The 15,929-nt window shown below is 33.3% G+C and overlaps 1 protein-coding gene across 1 annotated transcript in view; it reads right to left on the reverse strand.

Moving 5' to 3' along the window:
- Positions 1-8,234, reverse strand: part of LOC149412201 (dipeptidase 1-like) — a 141,372-nt gene extending 133,138 nt beyond the window's left edge. Inside the window, exon 1 of the mRNA XM_089645735.1 lies at positions 7,900-8,234. Within this exon, the coding sequence (XP_089501861.1) occupies positions 7,900-7,996 (97 nt within the window). The 5' untranslated portion in view covers positions 7,997-8,234. The remainder of the gene's footprint in view (positions 1-7,899) is intronic.
- Positions 8,235-15,929: the final 7,695 nt, after the last annotated feature.

Consider the following 15,929-nt stretch of genomic DNA (forward strand, 5'->3'; position numbering starts at 1 on the left):
ATCAACAACCGATGGATGTCAAAAAATCTAAAAGCCTTGCAGCCTTTTGTAGTTTATGCCCAAATGCGATAAAGATTATGTTTTAGATGTAATAATAATAATAATATTTGGATGAATTATGAAGCGCTGTTTTTTGTGCAAAATCACCTCAAGGGCGCTGTACAAATTTATAATACATTTCTACAGCGATCTATGTTATGAGTAACTATTTATGGAGATAATATACAGTACAATACTTACTTGAGATTAACACTATATTAACATTAACTAATTGTTTATTAGCAAAATTTAGATACAGGATTTAGGACATAATTGAAAAATTGGATATAACTGGACTTTCTCTCAGGAATGGTTTATTTAATTTAAGGGTTGTTTAGACCTGAATTCTGTTGGACTTGTTATGGATCTTAGTTCCGGAGGGAGTTTATTCCAAGACTTCGGCCCAGATGCTCCGAAAGCACGATCACCAAACTTAGTATTAGGCTTGCGCTTAGGTTCCATCAGTCTGCCTACAGCTGCTGATGTTGCTGATCTAAGAGTTGACTGCCTCAGACCAGTGTTTTCCGGGACGCATAGTTCAGAGATATAGGACCATTTCATTGATTGATTTATACACCATCCAGCACAATTTGTACTGGATTCTTTCAGGGCACTGACTCAGTGAAGGTTACGAAGGTGTTCTAAAATGTGCGAATATTTTGAAACACCGGTTATGAGCCATGCTGCTGCATTAAACACTGATAGAAGTTTGTCAAATTTAATATTTTGGAAGGCTGGCATAAATTCCGTTGCAGTAATCGAGACGTGTGACTACGTAAGAGTTGATAAGTAGTTTTGATGCTTCTGTAAGAAGATTTCTTCGGACAGACTTGAGTTGTCTTAGGTGAAAAAAACCGGTGCTTACAGTCCTATTTATTTGACTTTCAAAAGAAAAGTCTGAATCTAAATTGATACCGAGAAGTTTGACTGTTGTTTTCGGGATGATATCGCTGCCGGAAATAGAAATAGGTGAATCGTCTATGAAATGTTGACGTTTGTTTGTGGCCCTCCAGAGAAACTCAGTCTTAGATGGATTCAACTTCAGCTTGTTTGAAGACATCCGACCAGTTGTTGCTTCTAGACATTCAGTTATACGGATCTTGAGACTATTGATTTCGTTTAGAGCGCAGTAAAAATAAACTTGCTGATCGTCAGCGTAGCAGTGAGACAAGAGACCAAATGACTCGATTATTTTAGCGACATCATTTGTAAAAAGATGAAGAGAAGTGGACCCAAAACGGATCCCTGGGGTACCGTTGAAGAAAGTGTTGCGAAGTTGGACAATTTATTTCCAACCCTCACGGCTTGTAAGGCGTAAAGTGTGCCCAAATATCATACAAATAATTTGCTAGTAACTCTAAAGTAATTTAGTTATAAAAAACACGCAAGTGTTTAAATAGATAAGTTATAAGTAGAGTAAATCTGCCAAAACTCAAAAAAATACACTGGCACTAATATATACGACATTGAAACATAAAACATTATTATATTACGACTATATAAATATTACTTTAAATAATTACTCTGGATGGAGTCACCACTAGCACCCCGACACTATATGTACTGATTTTTCACTGCAAAAACATTTTTTTTGTTTTTTTGAACAGCTTTTTTTTCCGAAAGAGCAATTTCCCGGTGGAGTTTTCAACGAAAAATTGAAGAATGTATCGTTTTAAAAAAAACTTTTCGAGTATAAAAAATTCACAGCTCTGGACTGGTAACCATTTACTAGGCAGGCCATTATTTTCCATGGGCCAGTAGCCGCTAACTGATTAGATATTCCGTTTATTCGTAAAAGATTGTACATTTTTTTAAGGACGAGCTCCTGTTAAATCGAGGGAAATAAATTCTTATCGAAAATGTAAATTAATTTGCTAAAAAATATAAATCGTTTGATAGTATTTACGATTGCCATTACAGAGGTGTAGTTTGAAAACATGTTTTTAGAAAACTTTCCTTTTTCCAAAAACGATATAAATGTTTTATTTGAAATATCTGCATTTATCGTCATCCGTATTTATGTTCAAATATTGTTGAACAATTGACTTCTCTTTTCACAATACATTTTATAGACAGAATTACACTCAGTCGAAACAAAAGTTTTATGTTATGTAAATTTTCATTTACATTTGTTGCTCTAAATAATGTCGGGAATCTGTGATTAAATTAAGTCAAGTACGTCTCTTAACACCCTTTATAATGTACATACGTACAATGTGATATTACTTTTAACAGCTTTCCTTAGTCATTCATATCGTAGTAGTAATTCTGAGGGCTTCCCAACGTGTTTATCATCAATCTTATTCCATGCAGTCAGATTACCTCGACATTGAACGGCTTCTCGGTTTTCCGCTTTGCTATGATTTACATTGATCGGTCGTATGTCATCTTGAATTCCACCACTTGAATATGATTTTCATTTTTCTGTAGTGTGTCAACTGGTATTAAATTCTTTCATTTGGATATGATTTTCGTTGTTTCGTCGTTCGTCATTTAGAATTAATCTACTTGGAAATGATCTTCATCGTTCCGTCATATATCATCTAGAATTTTTCCACTTGGATATGATTTTCACTACTCCGTAGTTCGTCATTTAGGATTAATTCACTTGGACATGAATTCCATCGTTCCGTCATATGTCATCTATCCACTTGGATATGATTTACATTTTTAATTTTATCCTTTTTGAGATCATTTAAATGTTATATCATATGTCATCTAGAACTCTTCCACTTTCCACCTTCTCACGTTAGTTCTTGAACTTTCAGAATCATGGATTTTTTTTAATACAGCTCCAAGAAAAATAAATAATTATAATTACATCTGTGGGGATGCCGTGTGAGTGTCTCTTCGAGGAGAGGAATGAATGGACATGGGCCTTGAATAGAACCCATGTTGTAAGAGGGAGAAAATACAGAGACCGGAAAATCGTTCCACAGCCGATCTGCTGAACTCAAGAACGAGTTGTAGAAGCGACCCGTTCTCATGTGACGGATGTCAATCATATACACATGTTGAGTGCGCGTTTGGCGTGTTTCCCGACTATGCACCGGCGCTGAAGGGATCAATGACGCTGTTTCCTCGGAGCATCTTACATTGTAATACCAGTAGAACACGAACAGCATTCATACCTGACGCGTGAATTATCTGTAATTAGAAGTCCCTGGCGTTGCCTAGGCTTTATACGAAGTTTTTCAAAATCAGATGTTGACGGTAATTTTGATCGTATTTTGAACGTCAAGTGCGCAAAATTTAATAAAGAATTATTAATATTCAGTTTTAGATAGTGGGAAGTTGGGTCGTATTTCTAAATTGCGTGTAGACAGTTACCTTCCTGAAATGGAATAAAACTGTAGATTTGTAAAAAAAATACAAATCTACGCCTATCAATTTTTGAACAAGAATTTTTCTCGTAATTTATTTTTATTTATTTATTTTAAATACATAAACGGCTATACTGCTTTTTATAAATAAACATATAATAGAGTACAAAGTAAAAAAATAATATCATTTCATTATAGTAGTTTTAAACTTAAAAATAACATACAATTATGTGTATCACAACCAAAAATAACAAAAAAAGAACATGAGAAATATCATCATTTTATTTTAACATGTCCATATTGCGTATATAAAGTTACATTATGGAAAAATAATTTTGAGTGCATGTTTATATTGCGCTAATTTTAAGAAATAAATGTCGCCGATGTTGGCATGTTCATTTCCTAAAATGTGTAATCGACTGATTGGTGAGTAATAATGTGATAATGTATGTGTGTTATTATGGTAGAACGGTAGAGTCAGTCTATTGTTAGCGCGACCAGGGCAATGAAATCGTATTAGTTCTATCAAATCAGGGGTATCCAGGACCGAGTGAATTATTTTATATAATATTAATAGATCACACATTTTTCTGCGATCTGATAAATTTACGAGATTAGTCCAGTTCAATAACAAATTATAGTCCACGGATTCTCTTGGAATACCTAATTTAAAATTAATATACCTAAGGAATCTATGCTGGACTTTTTCAATCGCTTGAATATGGATATTGTAATGTGGAGCCCAAATCGTAGAGTTATATTCCAAAATGCTTCTCACTAGATTTATGATTTGGGTTCAAGTTTTTACCAATTTCTAGGGAAGTTTTAAAACACTAACTGAGTATTTTGTAAAAAACAAGTTATGTATGTGTGCACGGGTTGGTATTTATTAAAATCCTGTTAAAACGGAATAGCAGGCGGCTTTCAAACAAAACACTTTCAAATTTCAAAAGACACAGGCAAAACAAATTATTAAACTTTCGTATAATACTAAACTCTAAATTAACCCATTCCAAACACCTGCAACTTATAAACTTAAACATCCCCACTAGAACAACGAGACACAATACTCAATTCTACCGCAGTCTGCTGTAGCGCAACTATATTGCTGATTCTCCCATACAAAGGTTTAACACCATGGAAAATCAATACTTATGTGATATTGATTTGTTTAATGTTGACTTTGGTGAATTTTGTGGATCATATTAAAAACCGATACCAACCCTTTTCTTGAACCTTTGAGTGTCTCTTTGTTAACTTATCTGATCACTGTATCTTAATAAAAAAATCTTGTGTGTTATTTCATGAATGTATGTATTTTTTGTTTATTTTTTTTATTTATTTATTTCATCAATAATTTACTATATAATATATCATTAGTAAGTTATATAATAATATGTAAGTTAGTAACAATGAGATTGTTGAAAGAATAATGTTAGAATAATAGAGCAGTTTCTGATAGTAGAAAAAGTAAATGTGTATGTAAGAGTGTTGAAAATATATGGCATAATATACTATATTTTAAGTTGTGCATAACCTGCCTCACTAGGCGAACCTGTGTTGAGGCAAAAATTTTAGTTTATGAATGAATTAGATGAATTATCATTGTAATTATTTATCCGGTCACCATCAAAATGATAATTCATCACATCTTTAAAAAGTTATATAAAGTCGTGGAAAGAGATGAAACAAAAACTTTTTAACTAGGTTAAGTAGGTTAGGTAAGGTTAAATTTTTTTTTTTCATCGTTTTTAATGACTTTTTAAATGTGTGTTGAATAGTCACTGTGTTGAGTTATCATGGAACCATTTTTTGCATATACACAATACGAATAAAGCTTGTTTCAGCACAATACATACTATAATCTTATTTTTATTATTTCTTCTATTGGTTCTAAATTATGCATCGCGTCAAATTATACCACCATGTAAAATCCCCACAAGCGTAAAACGAATTACATCGGAATACATCGGAATACCCGTGCATACACCTGAGTTTGTGCTATTAATATTTAATGACGAAATGCGACAGTGTAATGATTTTTATGAACACGTGTTCCAACATCGGGGTAATACATTTATTTTTTACTACAAGCTTAATATGAAACTTATCAGTTCATTCAGTAAGGGCCTGCAGTCCCGTTTTTAACAGATTACTAATAATTTTGAAGATATTTTTAATAAATAAGCAAAATTTTATATCAAGTTTTTCCGTGTGTAATTTCTTTGGGAAGCATTGATTTCATATTACAAATGAATAATGGTGTATTCAAAATGAAATTTTTATGCAATTTCCAAGCGGGGCCGAAATTTTAGTTTTTCGTACCGTACCCAAAGACAAAGAATATTATGGTATATTATTATTATTATTGGACAACCTACATAGTGCCGCTTTGTCTCAGTGAAAAGCCACCTCAAAAGCTCTTTACTTAATTTAATTAAACCTGAGACTTTTACGGGTATTGTAAACTTGGGTCGATTTCTGTCAGAATATGAAATATTAAATTAAGTATTTAGTAGAAAATTTCATAATTTATTTGGTTTATGCGATCCGTAAATTAATGTTTTAATATTCAGCAAATAATAATACAAATAATTACATTTGATAATAATTTATTAAAAGTAAGAGTTTTCCAGGATCTAAATCAATAAGGTTACGTGACAAAATTTCACGCATGAATGGACATTACATGCCAGAATTACACACCGACGGAATAACACACTGACGAAATTGCACATGGAGAGAAATACCCATACTAAAATACCAGATAACCTAACCTTACTTATTTCAGTATATAAAAATGATTTTACATATGAAAAAAGCACACACTTCAATCTGTTAATAACAATAACAAAAGATTTGTTGACGTTGTAATTCACCGAGTGTAATTCTGCCTACGTTTAACGTAGACAGAATTACATTCGGTTACTACGTCCGTGTGTAATTCTTGCAGTAAAAAAAGCTTGACTTTGCCTTAGAATTGAAAAAAAAGTCCATTATTGGTACGTTTAATTCACGCATGTCCTGGTACCCTAAATAATGCATTAACAATGTATACCTAATATCTCGGTTCGATGTAAACGATGTTAAAAACATTCTAATATAATGTATAATAACACCACCGCTTGAAGATTCGTGAGGGGTTATTAAGACGAGACAATATCCGAAAACGAAAGCCAGAAACTTAACGACGCATGTGAAGCAGCCGTGCACACAAATATGCGACGCGTGGCTCTGGTGTATTGGACAGACCTGCGGTTGAATTTTCCCTAGCAAATCTCAAAAATAAAGTGGGAATCTTAACGACATAAGTGATGAAGTCGGGTAAAACTATATTCGGCGAGCGGCCCGGCCTAATGGACGGGCTTATAATCTACTTTGCCCTAGCAGGCCTAGAAAATCGATCTTTACGTGGGGTTTATTTTAATTGTTTCTGATGAACGTATTACTAAAATCTCAAACGTTTCTAGAGAAATCCACTAATTTCTAAAGTTACTAATTCATCGAATAAAATAATTGAATTTGGTACGCACAACTAACTTTATGGTTGGAAAACGTTTTATAACATTTTCAAACCGTTTTACATAAAATATTTTAATTGTAAGTTCCTGTTTTTATTAATCTTTAATTTAAAAACATATTGTTTCTATAATGCGTATATATGTTATTTCGTCATTGAAAAAACAAATAATAAATCTTCTTAGTTCGCCTCAAATATTTATACTTGATTACATGGATAGAATAAAAAAAATCAATGGTCATCATTACGAATTGGTGGATTTTTTTTTAATTTAAAAAAAATTTTGATATTGTAAAAACAACATAAAATGTGAAGTGACATTATTCTTACTAATTACCTACACAAAGGGAATATTACAGAAATATCGAATTTTTTCAAAGTTATGAACGTTTCGGATCAAAACATACCGATAAGTTTTTTTGTTAACATTTTCATGTTTGATATTAAAAATATATATTTTCGAAATATCAAAGTTTATTTCAATTACAAACATATCGAAGATAATTTGATCTAATTTCTAAAATAGTATTTCTATTTATGAGAACTTTAAATCATCAGATACATCATAAGCATACAGAAATTCCATGAAATTTTACCATGTCATTGGGACTTATCGGAAAAAATCTTTTTAAATCTGATGGGTGAAATTACTTTGCATTCTATTTTATTCAAGAACTTTTAAATATTATACTGCTGCAGTCAGAGTGAAATATAACGTTTGTTTACATGTATGCAATATACAAACATAAATCTACTATAAGTTATGACATTTTGTTAAATGTTTTTCATGTGATAGCAATAAATCAGTTAGTACGTAAATAAAAAATCTCTTCGAGATTTTCCGTATGGGACAAAAATAGAAGGTATAAAATGACATTTTTTAATTCTAAGGCAATGTCAAGCTTTTTTGCAAAAATAGCAAAAAGGATTAAATCGAATCAATCTAGGTTTAGTGAAAGGTATTTCAAACGCAGGTTCAATAGTTGAAATGTAAAGACAAAAACGAAAATTACTTACCTTTGTAAAAATTTCTGGAAAATATGTGCGAAGAATACTGGATGACTGAAGAACATTTATCCCGGAAGACCTGCATAACTGTGTAAAAACACCACATCTCTCTTCACAATAAACTCTTCAAACCACCTTCACTATAGACAAAAGTTCGATATCTTAAAAATGCATGTTTTCCTCGTCCACCGTTTGCAGCAAAAAGCGTAGATATATATTTTCTTAAGCGTAGAGAATATATTTTTCAAGTTTTTCTAAGTTTAAAAAAAAGAAAACGCGACCACCGGTTGCTCCAAATATTCCGATAGATTTTCCGGAATTTCCTCCCTGAAGGACAAGCGTCCTGGCCGACGTGCGGGAACTGAATGCGGGAGGAGAGGAATCTCCATCGGAGGGAAGGGAGGGAGCTCTACAACCCAGCGGCAAAAAACCGAATACACTTGCGAATAACCCCGCACAAAAAGCATCTATACTACCATTCCTCATGCATAAGTACTGCTTTATATGTCGGGATCTTTTTTATGTGTGCTGCTATTTGGTAAGCTGTTTTAGGTAATAATTTCGAGGGAAGTTTACCGAGTCGGCTGTCGGCTCCACAGGCGGTTATTTGCCAGCGACACTAGCGCCATTAAGCTAAATTCTGAAGCTCGCATTAATGTTCATGCAAATTAGCACATGGGAGAGTGGGCAGTCAAAACATATTATTATTATTTTATTATTCGGCTCTGGGAGAACGCTTTAATCGATGTCAGCCATCTACGTAAGATAAGGAAAAGCGTGTAAAAAATATATTAAAGTAATATACTAACTTACGTGTACCCGACGTTTTCAAATGGTTTGGTGTAAAGTTTTTAGACTGTGAGGCCTTTTTAAGATACCTTCATACAATTACGGAGTACATTATTTTGATGTATTTCTTAGGGTTTACGCGGAAATAGTATAAAATATATATTTTTGAATTTCGGTGATTTATATTTCCTTATTTTTTACTATTTACTAATTTCATAACAATTTTCGGCACAATTAGGAATCTACTTAAGAAAAACCAACACAAAATAGTTATTTTTTACAATATTTACAGATGTCCTCCGTCTTCTAACGTGAAAATCTATTCGGTATCGACACCTATTTCGGTATCACATTATTTTAGGCATTTAGTGCAAATCAATAACTAGAACTAAATGCAAAGGAAAATGTCTACTTAAATAGTTCTCATTTTATACAATCTGCAGATAACCCCCTCCTCCTATCGTGCAATTCTATTCGGTATCAATACGCAAATTATTTTAGGTATTTAGTACAAATTGATGACTAGAACTAAATTCAATGGAAAATAAATAATTAAATAAAATAAAATACATGGCTCACTTTTTATACAATTTACAGATGGCTCCCGTCTCCTAACGTGCAAATCTATTCAGTGTTGATACACAAATTATTTTAGGAACTTAGTGCAAATCAATGAATAGAACCAAATTCAAAATAAAATGTTGAGAATATGTTTAATAGACGAATAAATAAGGTAAGTATCTTAAAAATAGAAGCATTAAATAATTTTTGCTACAGCGATTGCACGGCGCGGCGCACGTACCCACTTTGCAAAGACCTAGTTATGAGCGCCGTAATATGTTAAAATCATGTATCCACTGAACGAACAATCCATAGAAATTTCTGTACCGATTTAAACTAACTGTTCTGTGATCAGTGTTCCTCGAGTCCAAAAATTATTTAATTAATCAAAACCATTTTTTTTTGTTTTGTCAATTTGTAAACCAAAGTAGTTACCAAAGTAAGTTGAATACTCAAATCAACAATATTTTAAATTTCGATTACGGAATAATTTTCCCTAGAAAATATCACCATCTCAATTCTTTTTCAAACTTTCTTCAGGCCGGTAGGTATCATAAAATTGGTTATTCCGGTTTGACAGCTCGTAGTAGGAACCACACTACGGATTGCTATTTTACCCCTCGACAACGAAGATCTCATGAAATCACATCTCGAAAATTCATGCAATATAAAAATGTAGTATCAAACACGACAACCATCTTTAAACACAACTAGAAGCAACAAGCTTTCGAATCTTAGTTCCAAGATAGGCCAATGAAATTGAGTCCAAGAAAAATTACGAAAACTGAAATATTTTTTCAATTTCACCCGAAGGAAAATAGAGTTCACCTAATTTCTGGCGCAAAGATACGCCCACATTACAGTTCTGTCAACTTTCTCGTGAGTGTAGTTATTGCAAACGGGCTGATCGTTGATTCAATCAAAGTAAGATAACACTGAGGGACACGCCCACATCACGCTTCTATCAGTATATCTCTTCATAGGTGAATCCCCTTGGATCTCCGAGCGGAAACGCGGCCCGGACCCGGCTCTATCCCTGCTCAAACCGCTCGACCCTCTCGGCCCGATCCCCAAATATTGAGTTTGAGGGGTTTAAAATGGGCGAAACTTCGTCGTTATATTTCGCACGCAGGCAGACACTTTCATTCCTCGAAACTTGTGCACTCCTGGTTACGTGGAAATGGTTTGGTTTATTTATATATTAATTAACGCTTTATATATATTGATTCACAGCAGATAGAAACAAGTCAAGATAAGTGATGTGATTACTTAGAAATACACAGTATATTTTATTACAAGTGACGAGAAAGGTACTTATATTAAATAGTACGTAATTGAAGTAATTAGTTAAATCAATACAATATCTTAGTATTTTGGTTTAGGATGGGAATGATTTTTAATCTTAACTAATGAAGATTGGTATGAGTGACAATAATAAAAACATCAACAAGTAAAAACCTTTTTATTTACTCTAACACATCTATTTTAAAACTCAAAAAATGTGGTTTGGGACAGGATTAAACCTTCTTATGCTAGAACTGGAGTAGAAAAATCACAAATGTATTGGATCGAAATTTATTGCGCCTAAATAACTTCTGTAATTTCATCCGTTCCAGGGAAATGCATATAAGGTGGCGTACGTGCATGCGATTGCAGCAAAAACTTGGCATAATGTATTTTCATCAACAACTAGTTTCAGCTCGATTGGATGCCGGTAAGTGGTTCAATTTCCATTTCCAAGATTTGCATTTATTCTCAAAGTCAAAAGAGAAATTTTAGTAGACGTATTTAAAAATTCAAACCAATATATTTTCTACCATAGTACAGGGTTTTCCAATAAGAGGTGTTATTTTGAATAGCCCGCTATTGCGGTAGATGTTACTTATAAAGCTGTCATTTTCTAACATTTTACAAGTAAAAACAACGTTATTAATAAAAATGGAACGATACACGCTTTAACAACGCATTAGAATTATTTAAATTCACTTGAGTGAATCAATTGCAAATCATCTTGAGTGATGAGGCCCATTTCCACCTCGATGGCTTCGTCAACAAGCAAATCAATCAAGCTTTGTCGCATCTCGGGCTCGGAAAACCCATGAGTTATTATTGAAAAGCCTCTTTATTCTCAACGTGTGACTTTTTGGTGCGGTTTATGGTCGGGCGGAGTCATTGGACCTTACTTTTTCAAAAATGAGGCTGGAGCAACAGTTACGGTGAATGGATCGCTATCGAGAGATGATTAATGATTTTTTATGGCCAAAATTGGATGGTATTGATCTGGAAAAAGTTTATTTTCAACAAGACGGCGCTTTATGCCACACAAGCAACGAAATTATTGATCTTTTACGATTGAATACCAAAATAACACCTATTATAGGAAAACCCTGAACTTCAATTTAGAAATGTCTTTTAAAATTAAAAAAAATTGGCTTGACTAAGGATTGAACCTTCCTACCCAGGAACTAGAGTTGATAACTCTACCAACGTCGCCAAATGCCCATCGGGTAGGACTTATGTCGCATACGAAATGCTGTGATGTCATCCGATTTTAGAGAAATGCGTATATTTGATTGTGATTGCGTGTGAATGCGTGATTGCCGCCAAAAGTTGAGTTGAGTGAGATTAGTGAAATATACAGGTTAAAAAGGTATTTGGAAACATAACGACATATAAGTGCAAGTTTTTCCGTTGTTTGATTGATAAACACATAAAAAAATGTAGTACGACTAAGATCTAACAAAGTAACAGCTTACTTGATCTATTCTTCTTCCACCAGCTGTGGATAAACAAAAAATAATTCCGGATATAAATCTTTGTCAATTCAAGGGGGCAGCAAAGAAATATTTATACAAAACTCAACGTAACAATTCCAATAAAGATACTGACTGAAAGTGTCGGGTGAACGAGTGATGGAAAACTAAACGAATGAATGTGAATGACAGCGAAACGTTATCATTTATGAAATAACCCATTTATTTTATCCTTGAGAGTCGCATTTTAGAGAGTAAATTTTAAACCTGAGAGGGTAGCTCCTTTGAGAGTGGAACGATAGATGAAATCATTAAGAACAACTTCATTATTTTTACCACTCTCATATATCAACTTGCTAAATTGGAAAAATAAAATATCTACACCGTCGATACTTTTTTGAAATGAAAATGTATTTCTAATTTATATTTTTCTACTGAATTTACTTTTTAGAGCACCTATCTACTTGACGAGCAAGAATATTTCATGTACCCCTTTCTGTCACAAAGTTGTCTGTTATCTGGCCTCCTCTGGCGCCACAACCCTTGGGCCACGAGATATATTTAAAAAAATGGCGATAATAAAACCGTTTCATCGCGAACTTTTTCGCCTCAAAAAGTTGGAAAATATCAATTCATTATTGACTACCTTCGGTTTCGTAACATACCGATACCCCGATTGGGGTTGCCATTACTACCATCTCCATACGGTTGAGACTTTTGTGCGGTATTCACATATAAATATGATATTAAGGTGTATTTCCAAGTTTTCTGTGATACCTCATGATCTGATTAAACAAATATCATCTAACGTAATGCTAATCCTAGATTGTGCGATCAGCGTAGTTCTAAGGGGTATTCATCAAATAGATAGAGTGAGGTTGACCGGTGCCAGTGCGCACGGTATTATCTTATTTCCTCTGGAATCGTCCACTTCCCAACCCAATGAGGCTAAACCCAATCCAAACCGCAATTCATTAGAGTGATTACACGAAAATGTAGGCTTGTGTACGCAAATTAATGGGTAGGTACGTAAAACACAGTAGTATAAATTTGGGAGGCGGGTCCGGGTACCGTCGCCGCGGGAACCATTCATTGGTTAACTAACACCTCTGCGATAGGTCATCCCAAGTGGTTCGCTACGTTTGGTGAATTAGGAGGGGTGCCCGGTATCATGGGGAGAAGATTTTCTAGGTCTTAACGGCGGAGTCGTCTGCCCATCTAATGTGTGGAGATACTGGTTGAGGGAGATTTTTTTACCTCTCCAGCAGGATTCTCTGGACCCGAGTTTCTCTACACCCCAAGGGAAGGGATGAATTCAAACGTCCGTCACTCCTGGATACACCCTCATAGTTCCAAAATCTTCGTCTCCTTCCTCTCTTTCTTTTCATTAAAAAAAACACTCCACACAGCATATCCAACGATGACGTAGGTCTTCAGGTAAATTATTTTCCTCAGGGCCTCCAGTGCGGAGCTAATGTAAAAAAATATATATGAATGCTGTCCCTCATTTTTCCAAAAAAGAAATTTCTTCACTTATTCGAATGAGGATCGGACATTGCTCCGTTCCTTCCCATCTTTTTAAAATTCACGTCCTTGACTCCCCAGATTGTACATTCTGTGGTCTAGAAGTGGGAACTTTAGATCACATATTTTTTGGTTGTCCCTCTCTAAACAAATATCCACTCTTCTATCAAGCCTTATCTAAAATTGCCTCCCCCCCATTCAACATCTCATCTCTTCTAAGTCTGAACTCGACTCCAATTTTCATTATAATTTTGAAATTTGCCTATTTAAATAAAATTAATATTTAAATTCACCTTTCATTTTTCAATAATTTTAAATGATGGCCAAGAACACCCTTGAAGGGTGAAAGCCAGAAATAATGGAAAAAAATGCTGTTATAATCATATTTCTGGTCGGTGGCTGAGTCGACATCGTGTTTGGGTCCCACCCAGGCGTAGTGTGTTCAATTCCTCGGGTGGATAAGTCCTCCATCACAACACAAGCAACATTTTCTTCTTTCTGTGGTGGCAGTAAGAGGTTTTAAAATATTGTTAGGTTATTCGTAACCCGGGAATGTTGGTCTTCCGTTACCTGTATTTTAAAATTGTATTACAACATGTGTTTTCAACGTGAAGAGTCTGAACAACAGAATAGTGCCTAATGCCTACGTGTGAAAAGATCTATGGATGTAAATCAAAGGTGTGCCACGACAGATTTTAGTGTCAGTCCAATTTCTATGCCTACCCATTCCGGGATATACCCCTACGATACCATAGCGTGATGGTTAAATAGATCGGTTAATGGCAGAGTGGATAAATGTGGTGTCTGGTTCACTACCACATGTCGTGGATTCAACTCTCTGCTTACTATCATTGCAAAAGCAACATTTTCCACTTAAACTGATGAAAGTAAGAGCAATTCAAATATTTTCATTAACGTTATTAGCTGGAGTATGTTTTTTCTCTTTAATACAGACGTAAGAGAGATCATTATAAATAATAAGTTTACAATAGCTGCCTACAGTAAAAATCTTGTGCAATTGACTGATTTTCTCCCAAATACAGGGCTATATAAAGAATATTATTAATTTATGAGATAATAATAAATAATAATACTAAATCATTGAAAACAATATTAACGACACTTAGATCTCAAAGTCTATAGACTCGCAAATAAAAATAAAAATATTTATCCAAGACACTATCTATATTACATTTAGTTCAAGTAGTATCATGCAATCATACATAAATATAGCAGCCATAAAACATGCGTTAGTTAAATGAAAATAATGCTGGTAGTCGAGGTACGATATAGATGAAAATGACGTAGGTTAATATGGTCGAATTAGCTCAGTAGTCAGAGCACTTCCCCGGCAAGAAAGAGGACCTGGGTTCAATTACTAGATGCGATTGATGCTTTTTTCTGTTTCAAACCATTGCTGTTTCAAATTTTCAAATTGTCTTGGATGATAAAATTTTACAATTTGATGTTTTCCTCATTTAAAGTTGAAATAACTTTTTTACTGTAAAAATAATACATTTATTTGGTTTAGCCACTACTTTAACTAAAAATATCATCTTGTTTTAGAACCATTATTTTAACAGTAACCTTAGCTGATGTTTTGATTAATGGCCTCAGGTAACTTTTCCGCTTTTTTAAAAAAAATTACCGTTCAACTGTAACAAATCTAATTTCTGATTACTTTTGTCAAAAATACGCCTTTTAGCAGTTTATTTACAAAGTTAATTGAAAAAAAAAATTAACTATTATTTTTTTAATCTTTCAACATTAAAATAAACCATTGCAGTCTTTACGCTTATTGTGAAAATTATTATTCAAATATGATAAAGTATAAACAGTCTTGGTTGCTAACTAGTGAGTCATGAAATTTACATGAAAATAAAATAATTTGTATACAACACTATTTAATCAAAAGGTTTGACTTGGATAAAAATAATGAAATTAATTTAAAATGAATGAATCAAATATATAAAAATAAACAATTCAATTGACGCCACAAAATAATTTTGCGACTATCGCAATAATAATTATTATTGTTAGAATGAATAGAAATCACATTTAAATAAATATTTATGTTTATTCTACGAATAAATACAATTATATACAGCTGATAGCAAATAATATAACCATGTCGTAATATTTGATAGTGTGACCTGCAGAATGTGACTTTGTCAGAGATACGGAAATAATGATAAAATAATCTTAATACGTATTCAATATATCTCAATGGTTGAGTATCAACAAATCAAATATTTCTATTAAATTTACACTTAAAAATTTTAATAAATAATATTTTTTTAAACACAAATCTAAATAAAAATTAACTTTTAAATAAATATTATACACAATTATTCATCTATGCTTATTTTGGTTATGTTCCCCGTGTTTACAAATAATATAAAAATATACAAA

Source organism: Hesperophylax consimilis, chromosome 23, assembly GCF_061612785.1.
Source record: "Hesperophylax consimilis isolate HC1 chromosome 23, BYU_Hcon_1.0, whole genome shotgun sequence".
Lineage (NCBI taxonomy): Eukaryota > Metazoa > Arthropoda > Insecta > Trichoptera > Limnephilidae > Hesperophylax > Hesperophylax consimilis.